The 23,513-nt window shown below is 36.8% G+C and overlaps 1 protein-coding gene across 4 annotated transcripts in view; it reads right to left on the bottom strand.

The window, feature by feature from the left end:
• STIM2 (stromal interaction molecule 2) overlaps window positions 1-23,513 on the bottom strand; it is a 185,297-nt gene that overhangs the window by 44,823 nt on the left and 116,961 nt on the right. For all 4 annotated transcript variants that reach the window (XM_005207821.5, XM_002688161.7, XM_005207822.5 and 1 more), the window contains exon 3: window positions 21,869-21,983. In XM_005207821.5, coding sequence (XP_005207878.1) covers window positions 21,869-21,983 — 115 coding nt within the window. The remainder of the gene's footprint in view (window positions 1-21,868; window positions 21,984-23,513) is intronic.

Below are 23,513 nucleotides of genomic sequence, written 5' to 3'. Positions count from 1 at the left end.
TTAGACTGCTATCAATGTGAACTAGTATCAGGTATCAGTGAGAACTCATGACTTTTAATATACAGAGAGAAGTAAATACAGGAGTGTGTTTCTTAAGTCTCGCTACTGAGAGGGCGTGGGAATAATACCTCAATAGCAATGAGAAGACCTAGTGTGCAAATCTTGGTTTCTAAATACTACCTCAACTACAAGTAACCAGAACTCCTTGGAGTAATGGTTGTTTCCAGGGGTAGAGCTAAGAAATAACAAAATAAGCCTAGAACACCTTTTTGTGCCAGAATATAAGGAAGGCTTAAAAAACTATGAAGACACACATATAAAAGAATAGAAAAGCCAGCTTGAAAGGTTTACAACAGTCATATCTGGGACAATTAAAGCATCAAAATAACAAGAGCAACAAACTCACTGAATAAAGTTGAAATCCAGGCACCATGCTGATATAAATGAATAAATACAGAAGATCAATTTTCAGATCAGTCATAAGATTTTGATATTCATTATTTCTCCCACTTCTATTTTCAAGATATGCCTTTTATCTCCCACCATCTTCACAGGACAAGATGTTAATATACTCTGTTTAATTTTTCCTTATAGTAGAATGCAACTAATAAATAGAAGGAATGACGGGATTTTTAAAAACTATAATTTGACAACCATCAGAGTAACAATTAATTCAGGCAAAATGGATGCTAAAATCAGTGGGTGAAAAGTGATGAGGGATGTGATGTTACAAAGTCTGCAAGTTTCTCTTCATAAAAAAATACTAACTAGAAAGGGGGAAAACGCAGCTTTACAGTTACAGAAGCAGAACAGACATTATCTTAATCAAGTGATCAAAGGTAATACTGCATAACAGACTAACACCAGGTGGCACTCAAAGGCTCTAATGAAAAGAATCATTTCTGTGACAGTCCAGCCCCAAATGCCTAACATGGATCTAATCAGAGAAAATACCCAACAAATCCTAATTTAGATACAACCTACAACATGACACTGTTAACAATTACTGGCCACAGACATGCAAGGCCAGGAAATACTTTGGAATTGTTGCAGATTAAAGAAGACTGCAAAGTGAGGACACCTGGGTATACTTGCATACTCATTATCAGGACCAAAAGCAAAGCTGGAATGAGGGCCTCTGGGCAGTGTTTTGGTCCTGAAGATTTTCACTAAATTTGAAGTTGCTTTCAATTAAGAAATTAAAAACTGTATTACTAATCTTTCTTTTTCCATTATATAGGCATAGACTTCTAATAATTGCTAACTCCTTCATTACTTTGTAGTTTGTGGTTTTCTTCGAGAAAGTATGGCAATCTTTTAACACTAACAATGGTTATAGCAAATACCAGGTCCTTATTAGCTGTCTAGTCTTGTTCTAAGCTGTATATACTGATTGATTAATCCTTAACAGAGACTTCTATAGAGGGTACTATTACCATCTACATTTCACAGATGGGGAAAGTTAAAGACAGAAAAGATTAATACACTTGCCCAAGGGGAAAAAATCTATACAAAGACTTGAATCCAGGCAGTCAAGTGCCACACCTTCTTTAGAATACTGTCTGTCTAGGAAAGGATAGCTGTACCTTGGAGTTTCTCAAGATATCAGTATCCAAAAGGTGAGAGACTCAGTGATTATAAAGACTCAGAATCTTTAAAAAAGCTAATTGTTCAACATTCACTTAGTACCAGGTTGCAAAGATCTAAGATCCTATCTTCATAATATTGGAAAGCTTGCCATACAGATTTATGCTGTTTATTTAGGAAAAAAAACAACCAATAATAAACTACTGCAAAAATATCTTTGACACTTTTAAAACGAGATTTACTATTCAATTCAGTTCATGACTTTTAATATACAGAGAGAAGTAAATACAGGAGTGTGTTTCTTAAGTCTCGCTACTGAGAGGGCGTGGGAATAATACCTCAATAGCAATGAGAAGACCTAGTGTGCAAATCTTGGTTTCTAAATACTACCTCAACTACAAGTAACCAGAACTCCTTGGAGTAATGGTTGTTTCCAGGGGTAGAGCTAAGAAATAACAAAATAAGCCTAGAACACCTTTTTGTGCCAGAATATAAGGAAGGCTTAAAAAACTATGGAGACACACATATAAAAGAATAGAAAAGCCAGCTTGAAAGGTTTACAACAGTCATATCTGGGACAATTAAAGCATCAAAATAACAAGAGCAACAAACTCACTGAATAAAGTTGAAATCCAGGCACCATGCTGATATAAATGAATAAATACAGAAGATCAATTTTCAGATCAGTCATAAGATTTTGATATTCATTATTTCTCCCACTTCTATTTTCAAGATATGCCTTTTATCTCCCACCATCTTCACAGGACAAGATGTTAATATACTCTGTTTAATTTTTCCTTATAGTAGAATGCAACTAATAAATAGAAGGAATGACGGGATTTTTAAAAACTATAATTTGACAACCATCAGAGTAACAATTAATTCAGGCAAAATGGATGCTAAAATCAGTGGGTGAAAAGTGATGAGGGATGTGATGTTACAAAGTCTGCAAGTTTCTCTTCATAAAAAAAATACTAACTAGAAAGGGGGAAAACGCAGCTTTACAGTTACAGAAGCAGAACAGACATTATCTTAATCAAGTGATCAAAGGTAATACTGCATAACAGACTAACACCAGGTGGCACTCAAAGGCTCTAATGAAAAGAATCATTTCTGTGACAGTCCAGCCCCAAATGCCTAACATGGATCTAATCAGAGAAAATACCCAACAAATCCTAATTTAGATACAACCTACAACATGACACTGTTAACAATTACTGGCCACAGACATGCAAGGCCAGGAAATACTTTGGAATTGTTGCAGATTAAAGAAGACTGCAAAGTGAGGACACCTGGGTATACTTGCATACTCATTATCAGGACCAAAAGCAAAGCTGGAATGAGGGCCTCTGGGCAGTGTTTTGGTCCTGAAGATTTTCACTAAATTTGAAGTTGCTTTCAATTAAGAAATTAAAAACTGTATTACTAATCTTTCTTTTTCCATTATATAGGCATAGACTTCTAATAATTGCTAACTCCTTCATTACTTTGTAGTTTGTGGTTTTCTTCGAGAAAGTATGGCAATCTTTTAACACTAACAATGGTTATAGCAAATACCAGGTCCTTATTAGCTGTCTAGTCTTGTTCTAAGCTGTATATACTGATTGGTTAACCCTTAACAGAGACTTCTATAGAGGGTACTATTACCATCTACATTTCACAGATGGGGAAAGTTAAAGACAGAAAAGATTAATACACTTGCCCAAGGGGAAAAAATCTATACAAAGACTTGAATCCAGGCAGTCAAGTGCCACACCTTCTTTAGAATACTGTCTGTCTAGGAAAGGATAGCTGTACCTTGGAGTTTCTCAAGATATCAGTATCCAAAAGGTGAGAGACTCAGTGATTATAAAGACTCAGAATCTTTAAAAAAGCTAATTGTTCAACATTCACTTAGTACCAGGTTGCAAAGATCTAAGATCCTATCTTCATAATATTGGAAAGCTTGCCATACAGATTTATGCTGTTTATTTAGGAAAAAAAACAACCAATAATAAACTACTGCAAAAATATCTTTGACACTTTTAAAACGAGATTTACTATTCAATTCAGTTCATGACTTTTAATATACAGAGAGAAGTAAATATAGGAGTGTGTTTCTTAAGTCTCGCTACTGAGAGGGCGTGGGAATAATACCTCAATAGCAATGAGAAGACCTAGTGTGCAAATCTTGGTTTCTAAATACTACCTCAACTACAAGTAACCAGAACTCCTTGGAGTAATGGTTGTTTCCAGGGGTAGAGCTAAGAAATAACAAAATAAGCCTAGAACACCTTTTTGTGCCAGAATATAAGGAAGGCTTAAAAAACTATGGAGACACACATATAAAAGAATAGAAAAGCCAGCTTGAAAGGTTTACAACAGTCATATCTGGGACAATTGTGTCCGACTCTTTGAGACCCCATGAATCGCAGCATGCCAGGCCTCCCTGTCCATCACCAACTCCTGGAGTTCACCCAAACTCTTGTCCATCGAGTCAGTGATGCCATCCAGCCATCTCATCCTCTGGCGTCCCCTTCTCCTCCTGCCCCCAATCCCTCCCAGCATCAGTCTTTTCTAATGAGTCAACTCTTTGCATGAGGTGGTCAAAGTATTGGAGTTTCAGCTTTAGCATCAGTCCTTCCAGTGAACACCCAGGACTGATCTTTAGAATGGACTGGTTGGATCTCCTTGCAGTCCAAGGGACTCTCAAGAGTCTTCTCCAACACCACAGTTCAAAAGCATCAATTCTTCAGCACTCAGCTTTCTTCACAGTCCAACTTTCACATCCATACATATTGCTCTACTATAAAAGCACAGCTGGAATTGAAATAACCTCTCTTTTTTTAACTTTTCTAATTGTCTACTCAATAATTCACATTTGTATTTCCTTGTTCTCTTGCAATTGACTTATTTCCAAGATCCAAAAGTGCTTTCCTGTTTTAATTTTTTTTTCAGGCCCCAGCTGTGTCACTGGGGAAAAAAGTAATTTTGCTCACTTTGGTGAAACAGTGTTGAAGACAAATGAACAGTTATTACCAAATTATTAAATTCAGAATTCTTCTTAAATTATAAATTGCCCTCTTATTCCACATAAACAGAATACTTTATTATCTAGTAAGTAATGATAATTTATTTCAATGGAATTGTTGACAAACCAAAACCCTAGAAGTGACCTCTAAATCCTGCCTAGTCCATTTACTTGGAAAACAAATGGATTCTTACATTCCTGAAGACAATACATTATCTATTTTGTAGCTTATACACGTCTTCAGTCTACACAAATGTTACTAGTAAAAATATTACACCAATTTGCTATTTCAGAGAATTCTGCTCCTTGCTTCCTATTAATATAAAGAGAAGTGAAAGACAACCAAAATGACAATTTTTTGAAAAAAATACTGTCCAAATTTTCCATTAGAAAATACAGAAAATTAAAACAGCATTGTAAACTAAATAAAACTTCCATTTTTTCTAGTAGCCTAAACTCATACAAGTATTGCTTTTCCTAGAATTGATAACAGCAGGAAATTACCCATAACTACTATTAATTTAGTAACTCTTTGTAGTTTCACAAAAGCATATCTTTCCAGACAACTCAATAAGGATGACTTTATCAACTTTATATTCATTGATTCTCTAATGTTATGTCTGTTCTTCTCCCTGCTGAGAAGACCTCACTTGGCAAAAACTGATGAGTAGCACAACTGACAAGAACTCCAGGACATGATGAAGACTCAGCATGGGAAAAGTATTCCATATTCTTAAGCTCTTTACAGTAGTTGCAAACAGCAGGCGGTATTTTTAGATATTACTGAAGTGTGATGAATACTATTTGCCTTTAGGGAGTGTGTCATGCTCCAAGACTCATATTATTCCTTACACTGACAAGTATCTGGAGGGCATCACTTTCTCAACGTTTCCAAACTAACGTGGAATGGACAGCACCTACTTTTTGACACCTCAAATTCACTTCTTTGATCCTCCAATGATGCTTTTAAAAACACCTGTTTCCTCCTGCACAGTATAGGCATTTCTGGCAATCCTAGGTGAACACAGTCAGGGTTTCACCTCATCAATGAAAAAACTGCTGTGCAGTAGTGAAAATCTGTAACAGCCAGAAAAATTTTGGAAAGGGTAGAGGTGACGCAAACTGTAATGATAGTGCCCAGTGTTGAGAGTTATATTAGCTCATTTAATTAAAATACCAAAATGGGATTTAATAAAGCATTTACATTTGGGAAATAACATGCTCTTACCATAAAATCCAGAGTGGGAAGAAAAGAGGTCTACGAGAAAAATCCATTTGTAATCCAAAAGTTTTCGACTGAAAATGTCAAGAACGTATCAGATTTTCTGAAGGAGTAACTATATTTTGTAACTTGTGACCCATGCTGCCAGACTCCACTCACCTACTTCTGGATCCAGAATAACCTTTTAAGCTTTTCTTCAATCTACTCTTGTCAACATCTACCTTCTCTTGCTCATCAATCTGTTACAGCTGTTTGTCAAGTAGGTACCCCTTTTCTCTCTGCTGTCTTCTGAGACAAGACTCATAATCACCAGGGAGAGGGGGTCAGAGAAGGAAGTAATCAGAGGGCATCATTCTGGAGGTCACACTGACAGGTCTAGGTTATGGCCACATGACCTAAAGCCAGTTACTTCCTGAAATTTCTCTAACTAGAGGAGGCAGGAAAAATTATTTTCTCTTTTGTCATGACCCTGGGAAAAGGTAAGTCTACAACTGCCCGCAGCCACAGAGTTAGCCTTTAGGAAATACAGTAGGAGAAAATAAAAGCAAAATCCAGAAAGAAACAGACAGAAATACAGATGACCAGAGTGGATTAAGCCCCTACTACATACCTATACTCTCCTTAAATAAAGATGGCTTTAATTAATTGATTTTCTCCTACATCAATTATATCTCAACTGGGTCATTCCATTAATATGTAAACACATTTAAAATCTTTCACCTTTTAAAAAAAAATAAAACTGCCCCTGACATCATATCTATCTTCAGGTTATCATAGTCCCATTTCTCTTCCCCTTCTTTTGAAAGTCAGTATTTACTGTCTTCACTTCCTCTTCCATCCACTCTAATGTGACTTTCACTTCCACCATTACAGCGCAACCTCAACCTCTACTTTGCTGACCCAAGGGTGGTTCTCTGTTGTGATCTTACTCAAACTTCTGGAGCATCTGACACTGTCTATGCCCTTTAAAAAAAAAATATTTCCTTCATATACTTCAGCACCCTAGACTCTCCCAGTTCCCCTCATAAGCTCATTGCTCACTTCTCTTTCTTCTTTCCAGGATCCCTCACTGCATCTTGACCTCTCAGCACTCAGTTCTTCACCTGTTTGAAATGTGACCCTTATTGATCCCTCAACTGAGCCTTTTTCAACCTTTTTTCCCCTAACTGCCTCCAAGAAATTTTAACACCACAGGTACATAAAACTGGCACTGTATGATCCATAATTCCTGTCTCCAACCCCCCTCCCCCCATCAAATTCTTAAATCCAATCCAACAGCAAATCCTGTCAGCTAGTCCTTCAGGAATCAGACCCCTCTGCTACCTCCCTCTCCCAGGTCACTGCAAGAGCAGACCTTTTACTTCTACTCCTCTCTTCTCCAGAGTCTAACAGCCACACAGTAACTACATAATCTTCTCAAAAGACAGATCACACCTCACTGCTTAGCTCAAAACTCCTAAATGGAGCTAGAATTGCAGTAAGTATAATGACTTTAAACTTAAATCCTGAATTCTATTAGGCCCTACAAGGTCTTCTGAGATCATGCAAACCTGTTCATTACCTGTCTTCCTAAGACTGCTAACTTCATGAAGGTAGGATATCTATTTTGATCAGTGCTCTATTTCCAAAACCTGGAATAATGCCAGTCTTCAGGAGGAACTGAATCAATGTTTAATGACTTAATGAATGGAGCAAATGGGCATGCTTTTGTCACTTGCAATAAATAACACCTTTGATGATAAGCATTCTTACAACAAATTTCCCATTACTTGAAGTACTTTAAGTCTCTTTATCTTCTGCCACTAAAAAAAAGACTTAACTAAAACACATCAACTGCTCAAACTTTAAAAGAAAGCTCTAGAGTACAGAAGAAGACACAGTATACCGTAATTTCAAGCCAATCAACAAAGCATGTTGAACAGTCAGTTATGCACAGTAATTTATTAAGCGTTTAGTCTTGTGATAAATTCAGCCTCCAATATTTAATATAGTGCGGGTTCCATTAGAAACTAGAATGATTACTTTGAGGGGACATTCTTTAAAACCACTCAAAGAATCTAGACACAGGCCTAAAAACATATATCCACTAACTTAAAACTTAATCTTCTCTTTTTCAAAATTACACATCTAAAAGAAAATGCAGTCTAAAGTCATGGTCAGATTCATGCAATTGGGCATGCTCATTAAAAACAGATGAGAGAAATTTAACAGCTACCAAAGCACATCAGTCTTCAACTATCTCACACTGCAATCTGGGATATGCTTGCTTACCTTTGCTAGGGTCACAGGCTCTGGATCAGTGGGTATGCAGCTAGCACACAGAAACCTATTATTAGTCACTGTAGTAGAGCTACAGCACTACCATTAAAATCCTGCCACAAAATATTTGGTACTGGTCAAAACATGGAAAATAAGGATGTTAGAATTCTACATTCTTACGATACATACTTCAGAAACCAAACAAACGAATAAGCATATTTTAAAGGTAAGAATTTCTTGCATCTCCCCTCTCTCATTACTCATCCTCTCATCTTCCCTTTCCCCAGCCCAGCCCAGCCCACCTCCATCGCCTTCCAAAAAGTTCAGCGCACTGTTTTAAGAGAACTGTCATTCAAATTCTTCATGGGAAGTAATTCTATAAAGGACTTGAAAATGGGTAGTGATAGTGCCATCCAGCAATGGAATATTATTCTGTCAACCAGTTTCTTGCCCACACTAAATGCATTTTTTATTAACCTATGTTTTCAAACCATAAACCAACATAATTATAAAGAAAGAAATACAGATTACATTAAGATGTAATAAGGTATAGACTGTTGCTTGCTTATATAATTGTCAAGATTATAATATTTCTAATAAACTTCTGTGGATAAAATAGATGTAATAAGGGGTAATACCAACTTCCAACTCTTATGCTAAAACATGGTGGTACTACTTTTTGAACAAAATTCTTGTTGAATTAAAAATTTTTAAATGTTCAACTTTTTAACATGTCAGTAAAGTACTTCCTTTTTTCAAGCATAATCAGCTCTACCAGTTTCTTAAGAAAGCCCGTTACCTCATCAAACTACCCATTTGTAACTGCCATTCAGTTTCCTCCATTTTCTTACCTACGCCTTAAATAAGAAGTCACTCATTTACCTATGTCATATCTATTTATTCTCATAAATCAGTTTTTATTGTGGCAAAACATGCGTAACATAAAATTTACCGTTTTATCCATTTTAAGTGTATAGATCAATGGTATTAAGTATTCATATTGTTGTACAACCATCAGCACCATCCACTCCAGAACTCTCATCTTGCAAAATTTAAACTCTGTTCCCGTTAACCAATAATTCCCCATTCTCCTCCCACTGCTGCTGCTGCTGCTGCTAAGTCGCTTCAGTTGTGTCCAACTCTGTGCAATCCCATAGACGGCAGCCCACCAGGCTCCCCCGTCCCTGGGATTCTCCAGGCAAGAACACTGGAGTAGGTTGCCATTTCCTTCTCCAATGCATGAAAGTGAAAAGTGAAAGTGAAGTCGCTCAGTCTCGACCGACTCTGTGCGACCCCATGGACTGCAGCCGACCAGGCTCCTCCGTCCATGGGATTTTCCAGGCAAGAGTACTGGAGTGGGGTGCCATTGCCTTCTCCGCCTCCTGCTAGCCCCCAGCAACTACTATACTACTCTTTGATTTTGACTACTCTAGGTACCTCATGTAAGCAGAATCATACTGTATTTGCTTTTCTGTGACTGAGTTATTTCACTTAGTATAATGTCTTCAAGGTTCACCCATGTTGCAACATTTGTCAGAATTTCCATACTTTTTAAGGCTGAATAGTATTTCACCGTATACCACATTTTGTTTATCTATTTATCTGTTGATAACCATTCGGGCTGCTCTACTCACACCTTCTTTAAGATTTATTTTGTGTGCAAATGTGAGTCAATTCCCCATACCAATGTTTAAATTGCTATCTGTAGATTAATGATTGTCTTCTCACCACATTTAATGGCTTTTTTCCAATACATCACATTTCTCTATTTAGTACTACTGGCCACTTTTCATTTCCTCTCTCTATCCCCCAGAGAGAGAGAAGAAATTACTTACAAAGATTCATATAATGCAAAGACGTAAAACATGAAGGACATCAGTGAACTAGAAAAATAAAATGAAACTAAAAGGATACACAAAATATACATGAGGACCCTTAACAGTTACAAAAAGTAGACAAAGAAGGAAATGAAATCACTGAAAGGGTTCACAAAATAAGCACAAATCATCTCCTCAGAACTAAAAAAGGATTCTTCATGAGGGCTCTCAGCATGTCCTTTGGGGGCACAGGTGGACCATGCCCTCAACTATACAACCATCTGTCACTTTCTGAAAACTCTCCTCTACAGACTTTCAAGAAACTGTACCTTCCTGATTCATCCCCCATGTCTTGATGGCCATATTTATCTCATTAGCTACGCATTTGTCTTATTAGCAGTATTCCCAAGGAGCTATTCTCTTTCCTTTTCCTTCTCTCGGTGAACTCTTAATTCATATGACTCTAACGATGAGACCTTTATATGAGTGAATCACAACTCTACATCATTAATTCTGTTCTGAAACATAGCCCTTAAGCAGCCATAAGTTACTAGTGATATATACCTGTTTGATAGTTTTTTTTTAGCTGATTACATGGTAAGAAAATTGATAATGGAAGTAAAAATTAAATTTCCTTCAATGCAACTGACATTTGCTGTTTCATTTTGTCAGACTGATCTAGACTTTTTCTCAACCATGAAATATTTTAATTTCAAATGTGAATCTTCAATCCTTTTTGTACATTATCTTCTGTGAAGATACATAGAAATGTAATGACCTTCTAGTTTAATAACTTAAGCATGCAGCTGATTTTAAGCAATTTTAATCAAAAGTTTCTAAATGATCCATCATTTTCAACTTCCTGGAAGAATTAATACCAATACAAAGAGAAAGAGAAACAGACTACCCAAATGTCAGAAGAATGTGTATTAACGCCCTCTTATTGAAGAGCACCCTAACCAGATGAGAAAGTTAGACAATTAACATTATTTGTACTTAGTACTCCATTTCAGTAGTATAGCCATTCATAGTGTAAAGACTTTTAAGCATAAGACATAAGTGCTATGTGATTTATCCTGTGTTTTATCATACATTCCCTCTGAAACATATTTATATATGTAATATATGTATATACATATGTTCCAGAATTACAGAAATGTTTAGAATTTTTAGAAATAAGTCATGTTCATATTCAAATTGAAATTGTTATCTAGTATCTTTGAAATCTTTATTTTCTTTGTATTTATAATTTGCATTATTTCTATTACAGTTGCTTCTAAGTTGCTAATTTTCACTAGAATTGAAAAAGAGACCCAAGTAAACATAAGACTTGCTTGAAAAAAGAGTTTGTAAAACTAGCCACCTTTGAAGAAGAAAATACTATTACCAACGAACAAGTTCTGTATCCAAAAGAGCAGGAACAAAACATCTGTTCCACCTAAAGCAGAATTTGACATAGTGAGTCTTCCATAATCATGTAATTTTAACAACCAGAACTTGAACCAGAGTCCCTCCTACCCACCCCCTTCCCAAAAGATTAGTAAAGCAAAATTTAATACACATCCATACGGAACTGGTTCCCAATTGGTGGGGTAAGGAAAGAAAGAACAGTAAGATGTTCAAGAAAGCCTGTTTTCTAGATAGTCCATCACAGTGAAAAGTGGACAGCCCTTATGTTTACCTTCTGCAGAAGGTTCTGTTACTGTACTCCAAACGTGAGGTATCCCTTGAGTCTGTGAACATAGCAGAGGAGAAATGTAGAATAATTCAGGTATATAAAAAACCATAATAAGGCAAATTCACAAACAATTTTAGAATAGTACCTCCTTAAATGATAAGAAAAGCTTCGCTGCATGATGACTATATAAAAGTTCATTATTTGAGGAAAAAATGAAGCTCACAATACATCTAATGCACGTGTTCACACAGAATAGAAACGATCAAGTTTTCTAGAGCCCAATGTTGAGAGAAATGTAATAAGCAGTGGGTCTCTGCATCTCATATTGACAGGTGGTCTCTACTTCAGAACAAAACCAAGAAAGAACTATAAAGGAACACAGAGCTGTCTCAAAGTCAAGTATCTGCTATACATTAAAAAATCATAATTCATCCTAGCAAATCAGCATATGCAATGACTAAATCTCCAGAAGTCAAGTATCCTGAAGTAAAAGACAGAGTCCCAACAAGAAAAGAAAAAGAGAAATAGAAGACAACTAAAATAATTAAAATAGTTATCCCTGAAAGAGAGCTGAAATTCAGAGAACAGAGACCAAAATACTTACACAGGATAAGATTAAGAAACATTAGCAATTTATTGTGAGTGCTCTGAACTCATTTGGAGAAGGACCCAATACAAAGAAAGCTATCTGATTGTAAAAGAATAAAACCACACTTTATATAAAGTATAAAAATCAATTCTGATGAATACAAAACTGTTTTTGCAAAATGATCAAGTAATTTACATACTGATCAAGTAATATTTATTCTATTCTTATAGAAAAAGCCCATGTTAACACACTTGAATGCTGGTTGACAGAATAAATGAACAATATGCTTGTCTTACCTACCCTCTACATAAAAGAAACTTTGACTATAAAAGACTTTTGTTAGTGGTGCAAATAATGACTTTGTCATTCTGAAACTAGACTCTACCTCAAGAACAGGGCTTCCTTTGTATAAACCACTTTCTGTGGGCTATGAAAACCCAGTACCTCTATAGATAGTTAACAACTTCTCCTAGAACTAAAAGTATGATATAAAACTTGAAGTGTTAAACAGCTGGATTAATAAAACAGATAAGCATCTGAAGCATATTAAGAGTCTTATGTTTTTAAAATGATATATTAATTACAAATACCCTGAAAGCTATTAATCCAGCAGAGTGCCTACCACTGAAAGAGTGACAAAAGATAAAAGATAAATGTCCCTTTATATGCAACTAACTCCTCAGGCCTTACCTGACTTCTGCAGGCAGACCAGCATACTTCTTTCTCTATTAACTCACAGTGCCTACTGCCTATCATGATTACAGATCGTAGACAGTAGCACATCCTTTAATTACTTGTCAACAGAACTTCCCCCAGTAGCAGACTGTAGGAAGGTGGAGAACAGAAAACATATTCTTCATCTGTATTTCTTCAGAACCTGTGTATCTTCAGTATCTGTGTATTATTATTCCTCCTACTCAAATCCATATTACATTAAACTCAAAGCAGGGTTTCTTGACTATAGTGAATTCATTGTCCTATATCTCTTCTATATTATATGACTTTCTAAAACAAGAAGCTGTAATAGCTCCTAATTAGTGCAATGATGTTAAAAAGGTTAAAAGACTGTAAACACTGCCAACTCATAATTTCTACAATAATATCCTCCTTTGCTACTGAGATCAGGCACACATCAAACATCCTCAATAAGTGCTCCAGGTAATCAGTATCATTTAGTAAGTGATACGGCCCCCAACTCAGAAACGTTAATCTCCAGTGTCCTCTGTATGTGTTGTGCTCACACTTATCTTAGTCTCTGAGCACTTGCGAGGTGGCAGGCACTATTCTAAGCACTTTACATTCACAAATTCATTTCATCTTCAACATTCTGTAGTAGACAGCCTTACCCCTATCTAACAGATGACAAAACCAAGATACAGAAAGGTTAAACACTACATGTTAATAGCAAAAGACAAATATTAAACAGTGATTTACTCTATCTTATACACTAAAAAATTACATTTCTGACTTGAAAACTATGCTTATTTGAGGGATTTAGGACTAATGGGAATTACAAGTACTCATTTTAATATGCTAACCTGTATGTATATCCCTCTTTTTCTCAATTCTAGGAAAATTTTATCTTTCAAAATCTTGCTAAAGAGTCATCCTCTAATGAAGACTTCCTCATAATAAATCTATCCATTCTTTTAAAGTCCCACAATAGAACCACTTACCTACTATTTAATCAAATCTTCATGTATTGTTGTTTAACATTTCATCTGTGCACATGTAACAATATTGTAAACTTCTGGAAGAAAAAGGCCTTATCTTATACTTGTATCCTGCCATAGTGACTGCTATGCATACTGTAAATACACAATATTGTGTTGATGGATGCCACAAAGATAACTGGCTACCTTATTATCCACAAGGTCTACATTTTGAGTTACTCCACTGATAATGTCAAACAATATGCATTGATTGTTTTACATTTTATTTTATTCCAGTCTCACTGCAACCAACAGCATACACATGAAAAAGTAATTTTATTGACATTTAGAGATCCATTTGTACTTTTACACCCAGAAAAATATCCTTAGGAATATCAAGGATCTACATAAAGAAAGATTTAAAATCCTCCTTACTTTTAGAAATTTAACACCCATCATCAGGAATTCTTTTCCTTTATATTTTCTTCATGTAACACTGACATTTTTGCTTTCCTAAACAGAAGGAAAATGCTCTTGCTCATTTCTCTCTAGCTAGATTTTGGACACACTTTAAAACATACATTATTAAAGGCTGACATCTTTCATTCTCTCCAGCAATTTCAGATTCTTTAAATTCTTAGTCAAAAAAAACAACAATAAACCTTCAGCAAAATTTCCAAATGTCTATTCAATGTGTAAAGACCAAAATTATACAATGACCTTATGTAAGATAAGACCCATACTGAACATGAACAGGATGGAAAGATTACCTCATGGTTGTCACATGTTAAAATAACTATTTAACCCAATGAGCTATTTTTAAAAACAGTATATTACTTAATCAGTTTTATATCTAACATGAGTCCCTAGATCTCATACATAATCAATAATTTTCTATATATATTTTCCTTCATTAGGTATCTGGCTGCTGTCTAACTGCTGCATTCATTAGTTTTAACAACTGATCCAGTTTATCAAAATCTGTCTGAAATCTAATATTAGTTTTTTAAGTGACTTTTATTTATATTGGACTTTTGCCATGTGCAAGCTAACCAAGGATTCTCTACACATACACACACACCAGTACATTCAGGTCACACTGAAATTTTTCTATATGAGATCAGTATCAATTTCTGAGGAACACAATTCTACCTTTTCCCCCATTTGACAATATTCCATAAAGATCTTAGTTACATTTCACCACCCAGAGATTTGTACACTAAAATGGTGAGTCTTTAGCCTAATATATCTGTTCATTTTACTGATGAATATTATGAGACTGAAGCAAAAAACCTTACAAAACTTTAAATAGGGCTGAACATTTTTGTTCATTCAGCATTATTACAAATGTAAGTAAGTCAACACTTATTAAGTGCCTATCAGGTGTTGCCAGGAAGTATGCCAGGCACTTTTACTACATTACTCATTTATATGACACAAGAGATCCATTTTCAAGTGCATTTTAAAATGTGCCAGATGTCTTAATGTTTATAAACAGAAGGGCTGTGATGTATATTTATACAGCTTGAAAACCCACACACCACCTAAAGCAGGCTACCTCCACTTCCAGCAAATTTTCAGGTAATTGAAAGAGGAGCTATAAGGGAGCTCCAATATATGGTCTACCTCCTTATTGCCTAGGGCTTCCCTGATAGCTCAGCTGGTAAAGAATCCACCTGCAATGCAGGAGACCCCAGTTCAATTCCTGGGTCAGGAAGATCTGCTAGAGAAGGGACAGGCTATTCACTCCAGTTCTTGGGCTTCCCTTATGGCTCAGCTGGTAAAGAATCCACCTGCAACGCAGGAGAACTGGATTCGATCCCTGGGTTGGGAAAATCCCCTGGAGAAGGGAAAGGCTACCCACTCCAGTATTCTGGCCTGGAGAATTCCGTGGACTGTACAGTCCATGGGGTCACGAAGAGTCAGACACGAGTGAGCAACTTTTACTTTCCTTATTCCCCTCCAGAACTCCCGGTCAATCCTCACAGCTGATTACAAACACCCCCTTCTGGGTATAATTCTATCAGAGAGTTCATTAGTCCTTCCAATGAGCTACCTCATATCTCATACTTACTTCTATTATTATACACTATCACCATATGTTGTAATTATTTCTTTACTTTGGTTTTTCCACTCAGCTACTTACTTCTCATATTAATAGCACAGAATGCATTTAACTTATCTTTAATACCCAGGATCCACTGGCTGCTTAACACAAAATAGATATAACCTATTAGGCTACACTGCTTCTGTAGCATGAATTAGCTTACCTGCAACTGATAAAAAGAAATCGTGTTAACATAAAAGTCATATCATCTCACAGGTGACTTTTCCTCACATGTTATCAGTTTATACCACCAAGTAACAGGAACTGGATACAAAAAAGTATAAAGACAGAACAACAAAGCTATGAAAATGATGTCTGCTTGCCACTCCTTCTTCTTCTTAGCTCAGCCTGGCCACAGCCTCTGAGATATGCCTGCTGTTTAGTTTTCATCTTTGCATACATTGCCCTTATCGTCATTATTTAGCAAGTTCAGCCCTATCTAACACTCCTTTTATTAAGTTATCTTTATGTATTATTAAAGGTAAAGTTCTACAGTAAGCACAGTATTTACTGGTTTGAAATTCAACACTTCTTTTTTTTTTACCTGTGCTAGTATTTTTATTAGTACTGTTAGTGCTCTGATTACAAAGCTGCATAGGTTTTGAGTAGTTGGCTCCAACCCCAGTTTTCTTCCATAAATTCCAATTATTAAGCATAATAATTGAATAGCATAAGTTTTCCAGGAATGCATATATTTCATTACAACAGAAATGCCTGTACTCAAAGTATGAACTGAATTACTGAGTATCCAGCGCTCATCAGACATTATACACTCATTCATTCATCAGATCTTTACTGAATATTAAGGTAAATAAGGCACTGTTCTAGGCACTGGAGACACAAGGATGGGCACAGGTATGACTGGATATTTGTGTGTATGTCCATGTGTGTGTGTATGTATCTGTATTCATATTCAAGTAAACAAACTTAAGTTACATATTATTGCGTTCTAGTCACTTTATCAGCAGTTTTCAAATCTTTTCAGAATTACTTTTTGTTTCCGAAAAGAAATCTTTAAGAGGAACAAATATACCAGATAAAAGCAGAACCCTACACATTTAGCATGCCCTGTCCCCCGAGATGCCTCCAGGAAACCGGGGGCCTGTCAGGTTATGATTAAAATCACTGACTTAAGAACAATGCCCTGCCTTTTCACATGAGCACTTTAATAACTGGAAAGAGTCACACATGGTCAAATCAACTGAGAGAAATGACACTGAGAAAATCAATTTGGTCACTACAGAACTTCTAATAAACGTTTCTTTCATGTAGCTCCTCTCTCTTCCCTCCCATGCAGTTCTTGCAGTAGGAACCTAAGACTCTTCCTCCCAAACCCTAACCCCTAAGAGGCTGTTATGTGAGAGACTGGAGTTCAGAGAAAAAGCATGGAGTAGATAATTTAGGCCAATTCTTTGAAGAGTTAAGGGGAAAATCTTCGTACCACCATGATGATAAAATCTCAGGGCATGGAAATCAAGTTGAAAGCCTAGGGAAAAAGAAATTTAAGAGGCTATTCAAAACTTAAAAAGATCTTCCAACTAAAACCAAACAGACATTTCTCATTTCTCACAAAAGATCCCTCACTACGGTGAGAAATCAAAATAGGGTTTAGGGACAGAACCCATCAAATCTGGGACACAATAATAAACAAAAATAGACCAAGATACCCCTTTTCTCTGCAGCTAACTTTTTTGGGGGCAGGGGAGAGAAGGAAAAGGACAAGCAAAACAAGTTAATCAATTATATTTTGGAAGCTGATACATGATGGAGGTGGTGGAGAAAGTCTGAAGCTACAGAAGAGGGATCAACAAGGGTACAAGAGACAATGGGGGTTGTGGTTTGCAATTTGCTGTTTTAAATAGAGTGGTCAGGATAGACCTTAGGGAGAGAACAGCCCAATAAAAGAGGTTATCAGGAGGACATCTGCAGTCCTGCAGCAAGAAGTCCATCTAAGACAGAGCCCAGTGAGAGTGAGATGGACAGGACAGAAAATGGAAAAGAGGGTCTAGGATAGGGCAGATCACTGACCTTTAGAGGTCTTCCTAAAGACTTTAGCTTTTACAGCCAAAGATGGAGAAGCTCTATACAGTCAGGAAAAACAAGACCAAGAGTGGACTGTGGCTCAGACCATGAACTCCTTATTGCCAAATTCAGACTTAAATTGAAGAAAGTAGGGAAAACTAAAACCATTCAGGTATGACCTAAATCAAATCCCTTATACAGTGGAAGTGAGAAACAGATTCAAGGGATTAGATATGATAGAATGCCTGAAGAACTATGGATGGAGGCTCATGACACTGTACAGGGAGCAGTTATCAAGACCATCCCCAAGAAAAAAAAATGCAAAAAGGCAAAACAGTTGTCTGACGAGGCCTTACAAATAGCTATGAAAATAAGAGAAGCTAAAGGCAAAGGAGAAAAGGAAAAATATACCCAACTGAATTCAGAGTTTCAAAGAATAGCAAGGAGAGATAAGAAAGGCTTCCTCAGTGATAAATGCAAAGTAATAGAGGAAAACAATAGAATGGGAAAGATTAGAGATCTCTTCAAGAAAATTAGAGATACCAAGGGAACATTTCATGCAAACATGAGCACAATAAAGGACAGAAATGGTATGGACCTAACAGAAGCAGAAGATATTAAGAAGAGTTGACAAGAATACACAGAAAAACTATACAAAAAAGATCTTCATGACCCAGATAACCACAATGGTGTGATCACTCACCTAGATCCAGACATCCTGGAATGTGAGGTCAAGTGGGCCTTAGGAAGCATCACTATGAACAAAGCTAGTGGTGGTGATGGAATTCCAGTTGAGCTCTTTTGAATCCTAAAAGATGATGCTGTGAAAGTGCTGCACTCAATATGCCAGCAAATCTGGAAAACTCAGCAGTGGCCACAGGACTGGAAAAGGTCAGTTGTCATACCAATCCCAAAGAAAGACAATGCCAAAGAATGTTCAAACTACCACACATTTGCACTCATCTCACACACTAGCAAAGTAATGCTCAAAACTCTCCAAGTCAGACTTCAACAGTATGTAAACCATGAACATCCAGATGTTCAAGCTGGATTTAGAAAAGGCAGAGGAACGAGAGATCAAATTGCCAACATCTGTTAGATCATAAAAAAAGCAAGAGAGTTCCAGAAAAACATCTACTTCTGCTTTATTGACTATGCCAAAGTCTGACTGTGTGGATCACAACAAACTGTGGAAAATTCTGAAACAGATGGGAATACCAGACCATCTGACCTGCCTCCTGAGAAATCTGTACGCAGGTCAAGAAGCAACAGTTAGAACTGGACATGGAACAACAGACTGGTTCCAAATAGGAAAAGGAGTACATCAAGGCTGTATATTGTCACCCTGCTTATTTAACTTATCTGAAGAGTACATCACGTGAAATGCCAGGCTGGATGAAACACAAGCTGGAATCAAGATTGCCGGGAGAAATATCAATAACCTCAAATATGCAGATGACACCACCCTTACGGCAGAAAGTGAAGAGGAGCTAAAGAGCCTCTTGATGAAAGTGAAAGAGGAGACTGAAAAAGTTGGCTTAAAGCTCAACATTCAGAAAACGAAGATCATGGCATCTGGTCCCATCACTTCCTGGCAAATAGATGGGGAAACAGTGGAAACAGTGAGAGATGTTATTTTTGGGGGCTCCAAAATCACTGGAGATGGTGACTGCAGCCATAAAATTAAAAGATGCTTGTTCCTTGGAAGAAAAGGTATAACCAACCTAGACAGCATATTAAAAAGCAGAGACATTACTTTACCAACAAAGATCCGTCTAGTCAAGGCTATGGTTTTTCCAGTAGTCATGTATGAGAGTTGAACTATAAAGAAAGCTGAGTGCCAAAGAACTGATGCTTTTAAACTGTGGTGTTGGAGAAGACTCTTGAGAGTCCCTTGGACTGCAAGGAGATCCAACCAGTCCATCCTAAAGGAAATGAGTTCTGAATATTCATTCGAAGGACTGATGTGGAAGCTGAAACTCCGATACTTTGGCCACCTGATGCAAAGAACTGACTCACTGGAAAAGAACCTGATGCAGAGAAAGACTGAAGGTGGGAGGAGAAGGGGATGACAGAGGATGAAACGGTTGGATGGCTTCACCAATGCGATGGACATGAGTTTGAGTAGGCTCCAGGAGTTGGTGATGGACAGGGAAGCCTGTTGTGCTGCGGTCCATGGGGTCGTGCGACTGAGCAACTGAAATGAACTGACCGAGTCATTACAGGATATTGAGCAAATCTGATTTATATGGTAAACAGATTACTCTACAAGTGAAGCACAGACTACCACAGAACACAAGCATCCACAGGGAGATGCTTAAGGACCCTCCACCATTATCAGAAAATTACCGTGATATCTAGGAAAGAGATGGGGGCTGAACCATGGTGAGAGCACAACAGGTGGTGAGAAGTGGTCAAGTCTTTTTTTTCCTTCCTTCAAACATAGTTAAGTGGGCTCCATTCAACTTATCACAAACTCCAAATCTAAAAGATATTAGTAGCAATCAACTCCATAATGGATCACCAAGTCCATTTACTAATATTTACTAATATCTATGTACTACTGAGATATCTCATATAAATTGATTAAATCTTACTGAGTTTGACCATTCTAGCACTTTTGCCCATGAAATTTATACTCATTTATTCCTTCCTGGTGGCTCAGATAGTAAAAAAAAAAAAAAAAAAAAAAATCCTCCTGCAATGCAGAAGACCTGGGTTCAACCTTGGGTCAAGAAGATACCCTGGAGAAGGGAATGGCAACCCACTCCAATATTCTTGCCTGGAGAATTCCATGGACAGAGGAGCCTGGTGGGCTACAGTCCATGGGGTTGCAGAGAGTAAGACACAACTCAGCAACTAACACTTTCACTTTCATTCCTATTCCTACTCAAGTTTGTATTACTTTAAATCGTATGGGGAAGGGGAATGGAGACAAACTGGTTTTTTTTTTTAATCTATGTATCTTTCATTGAGGTCAACAGTATTTTTTCCCTTCTTTCATTTTCTTCTTCCCAGAGTATTTCATCAGAATTATTTTTAAAAAATGAAAACAAAAATGTTAGCAAATCTTAAGCATGAATAAAAATATGAAGCACTGATGGAAATAGTTTCTTGTATTTTCTGATTTCCAAATGCTATCACTGACAGTCTAGTAAGCTTCATAATTTCTTCATATTCCTACTTGGCACTCTGTCCTAGCTTCTTTTTAATTTCATTTCACCATTCAAACTTGAAGAGAAAAATATAAACTACAATATAATTGTGATTTGATAAGTGAATAGAAACATTAGAAAAAAGACATTTTATTGAACTCTGCTACCAAAAAAAAACCAAAAACTTGGAAGACTTTTTTTTTAAGTAGCTTTCCAATACTCGAGATCTAGTTGAAATTTTATGTCACACATCTTTTCTGCCCTAAACAATTACTATCCATAAGACAGTTTGAGGACTTAAGTGTAGAAAAAGGAATAAAATATAAATTACACTTTACCAAGCAACTATTAGATGACTTCATGAACAGTTTCCTTAAGAAAAAGGTTAAAAGTTCTGTGCCTTCTAAAAACTTTATGAACTGTCCTCCGTAAGTAAAAGGAAAACTTTGTGATCCATATGTTTATTTGACAAACCTTTTATAATAATGCCATTTAATAGATGAAACAACACACTAAAATTTTAAGCTCTCAGACATGTATTATCTTTTTATTCTAGTATAAGGTATCAAATTATCTGAAAACAGGCTGACCCTTAAATCCTAAGAAAAATGAAAATCATATTTCAAAACCAAAACTGGAACAATTATTTATTAAAATATAAACATCCTTACAGAAATACTATTTGGATTTTTTTTGTAAATCGTATGTTAAAAATGGGTGAGCAGTGCAGAAAAGCAGCTGAGAGCTCCAGATCACTAAAACAGCCTTACCTTCTGATGTTTTCCACTGTTTCCATAAATCCTCAACAGTTATGTGCTTATCCTCTCTGTGCAGATGGCTGTGTTTATTAGTGGCATCTTTATATTTCATATCTTCTCTGATAAACTGTAAAAGAGAAAATATTAAGTATACTTAAATGAAAACAAAAAATATAAGCAAATCATCTCACACATTAATAAAACTCCTGAGCATTGATAGAATAGTTTTCCGCATTTCTCTATAAACAGAAAAAAGTAAAATTTGAAGTCCAGCGGTTGGTAATTTTCTCATAACAACTGGCATATTTTTGGTATTTTACACTCATATTATTCTCAAATGCTTATCAAATTTATTTAATAAGATATCTTCTAATTGTAACAACAACAGCAGCAGTTAAAAGTACGTATTTAATGCTCATTATTTATCAGGTGGGCTTCCCTGGTAGCTCAGCTGGTAAAGAACCTGCCTGCAATGCAGGAAACCCCGGTTTGATTCCTAGGTCCAGAAGATTCCCTGGAGAAGGGACAGGCTACCCACTCCAATATTCTTAGGCTTGCCTGGTGGCTCAAACGGTAAAGAATCCACCTGCAAGGTGGAAGACCTGGGTTTGATCTCTGGGTTGGGAAGATCCCCTGTGAAGGAGGACATGGCAACCCACTCCAGTATTCTTGCCTGGAGAATTCCATGGAGAGAAGAGCCGGGAGGGCTACAGCCCATGGGGTCACAAAGAATTGGACACAACTGAGTGACTAAGCACACACATTTATCAGATATTGCCATCTGTTATAGAATAAAGATGTCACATCAACACACACATACACACAGAGAGTCTTTTAACTATTTAACTTTATGATGGTTCTATAAGCAAAGTATCAAGTATCGCTATTTTATAGGAGAAGAAACCAAGACCCAAAGAGGTTAAGTAATTTTCCAATGTTGAAAAAAGAACACCAGAGTTGAGAGTCCAGCCCAAGCAGTTTGGTTATGCTCAACAGTATAATATGCTGCCACAATCTGACCAAATACTTAGTGAAAGGGATATTCCATAAGATAGTAAACAGCCTCAATCACTACATCGTATTTTTGTTCTTCTACATTTTAATTCATTTTTTCTAGTTGAAAGACATTCAATTACAGCATTTAGAACTAAAGTTTTTTTACAAAACTGAAGTTCAGTTCAGTTCAGTTCAGTCGCTCAGTCGTGTCTGACTCTTTGGGACCCCATGAATCACAGCACGCCAGGCCTCCCTGTCCATCACCAACTCCCAGAGTTCACTCAAACTCACGTCCATCGAGTCAGTGATGCCATCCAGCCATCTCATCCTCTGGCATCCCCTTCTCCTCCTGCCCCCAATCCCTCCCAGCATCAGAGTCTTTTCCAATAAGTCAACTCTTTGCATGAGGTGGCCAAAGTACTGGAGTTTCAGCTTCAGCATCATTCCTTCCAAAGAAATCACAGGGCTGATCTCCTTTAGAATGGACTGGTTGGATCTCCTTGCAGTCCAAGGGACTCTCAAGAGTCTTCTCCAACACCACAGTTCAAAAGCATCATTTCTTTGGTGCTCAGCCTTCTTCACAGTCCAACTCTCACATCCATACATGACCACAGGAAGAACCATAGCCTTGACTAGACGGACCTTTGTTGGCAAAGTAATG

The sequence above is a fragment of the Bos taurus genome, chromosome 6, assembly GCF_002263795.3.
Source record: "Bos taurus isolate L1 Dominette 01449 registration number 42190680 breed Hereford chromosome 6, ARS-UCD2.0, whole genome shotgun sequence".
NCBI lineage: Eukaryota > Metazoa > Chordata > Mammalia > Artiodactyla > Bovidae > Bos > Bos taurus.
This window is presented reverse-complemented; position numbering and strand designations above follow the sequence as displayed.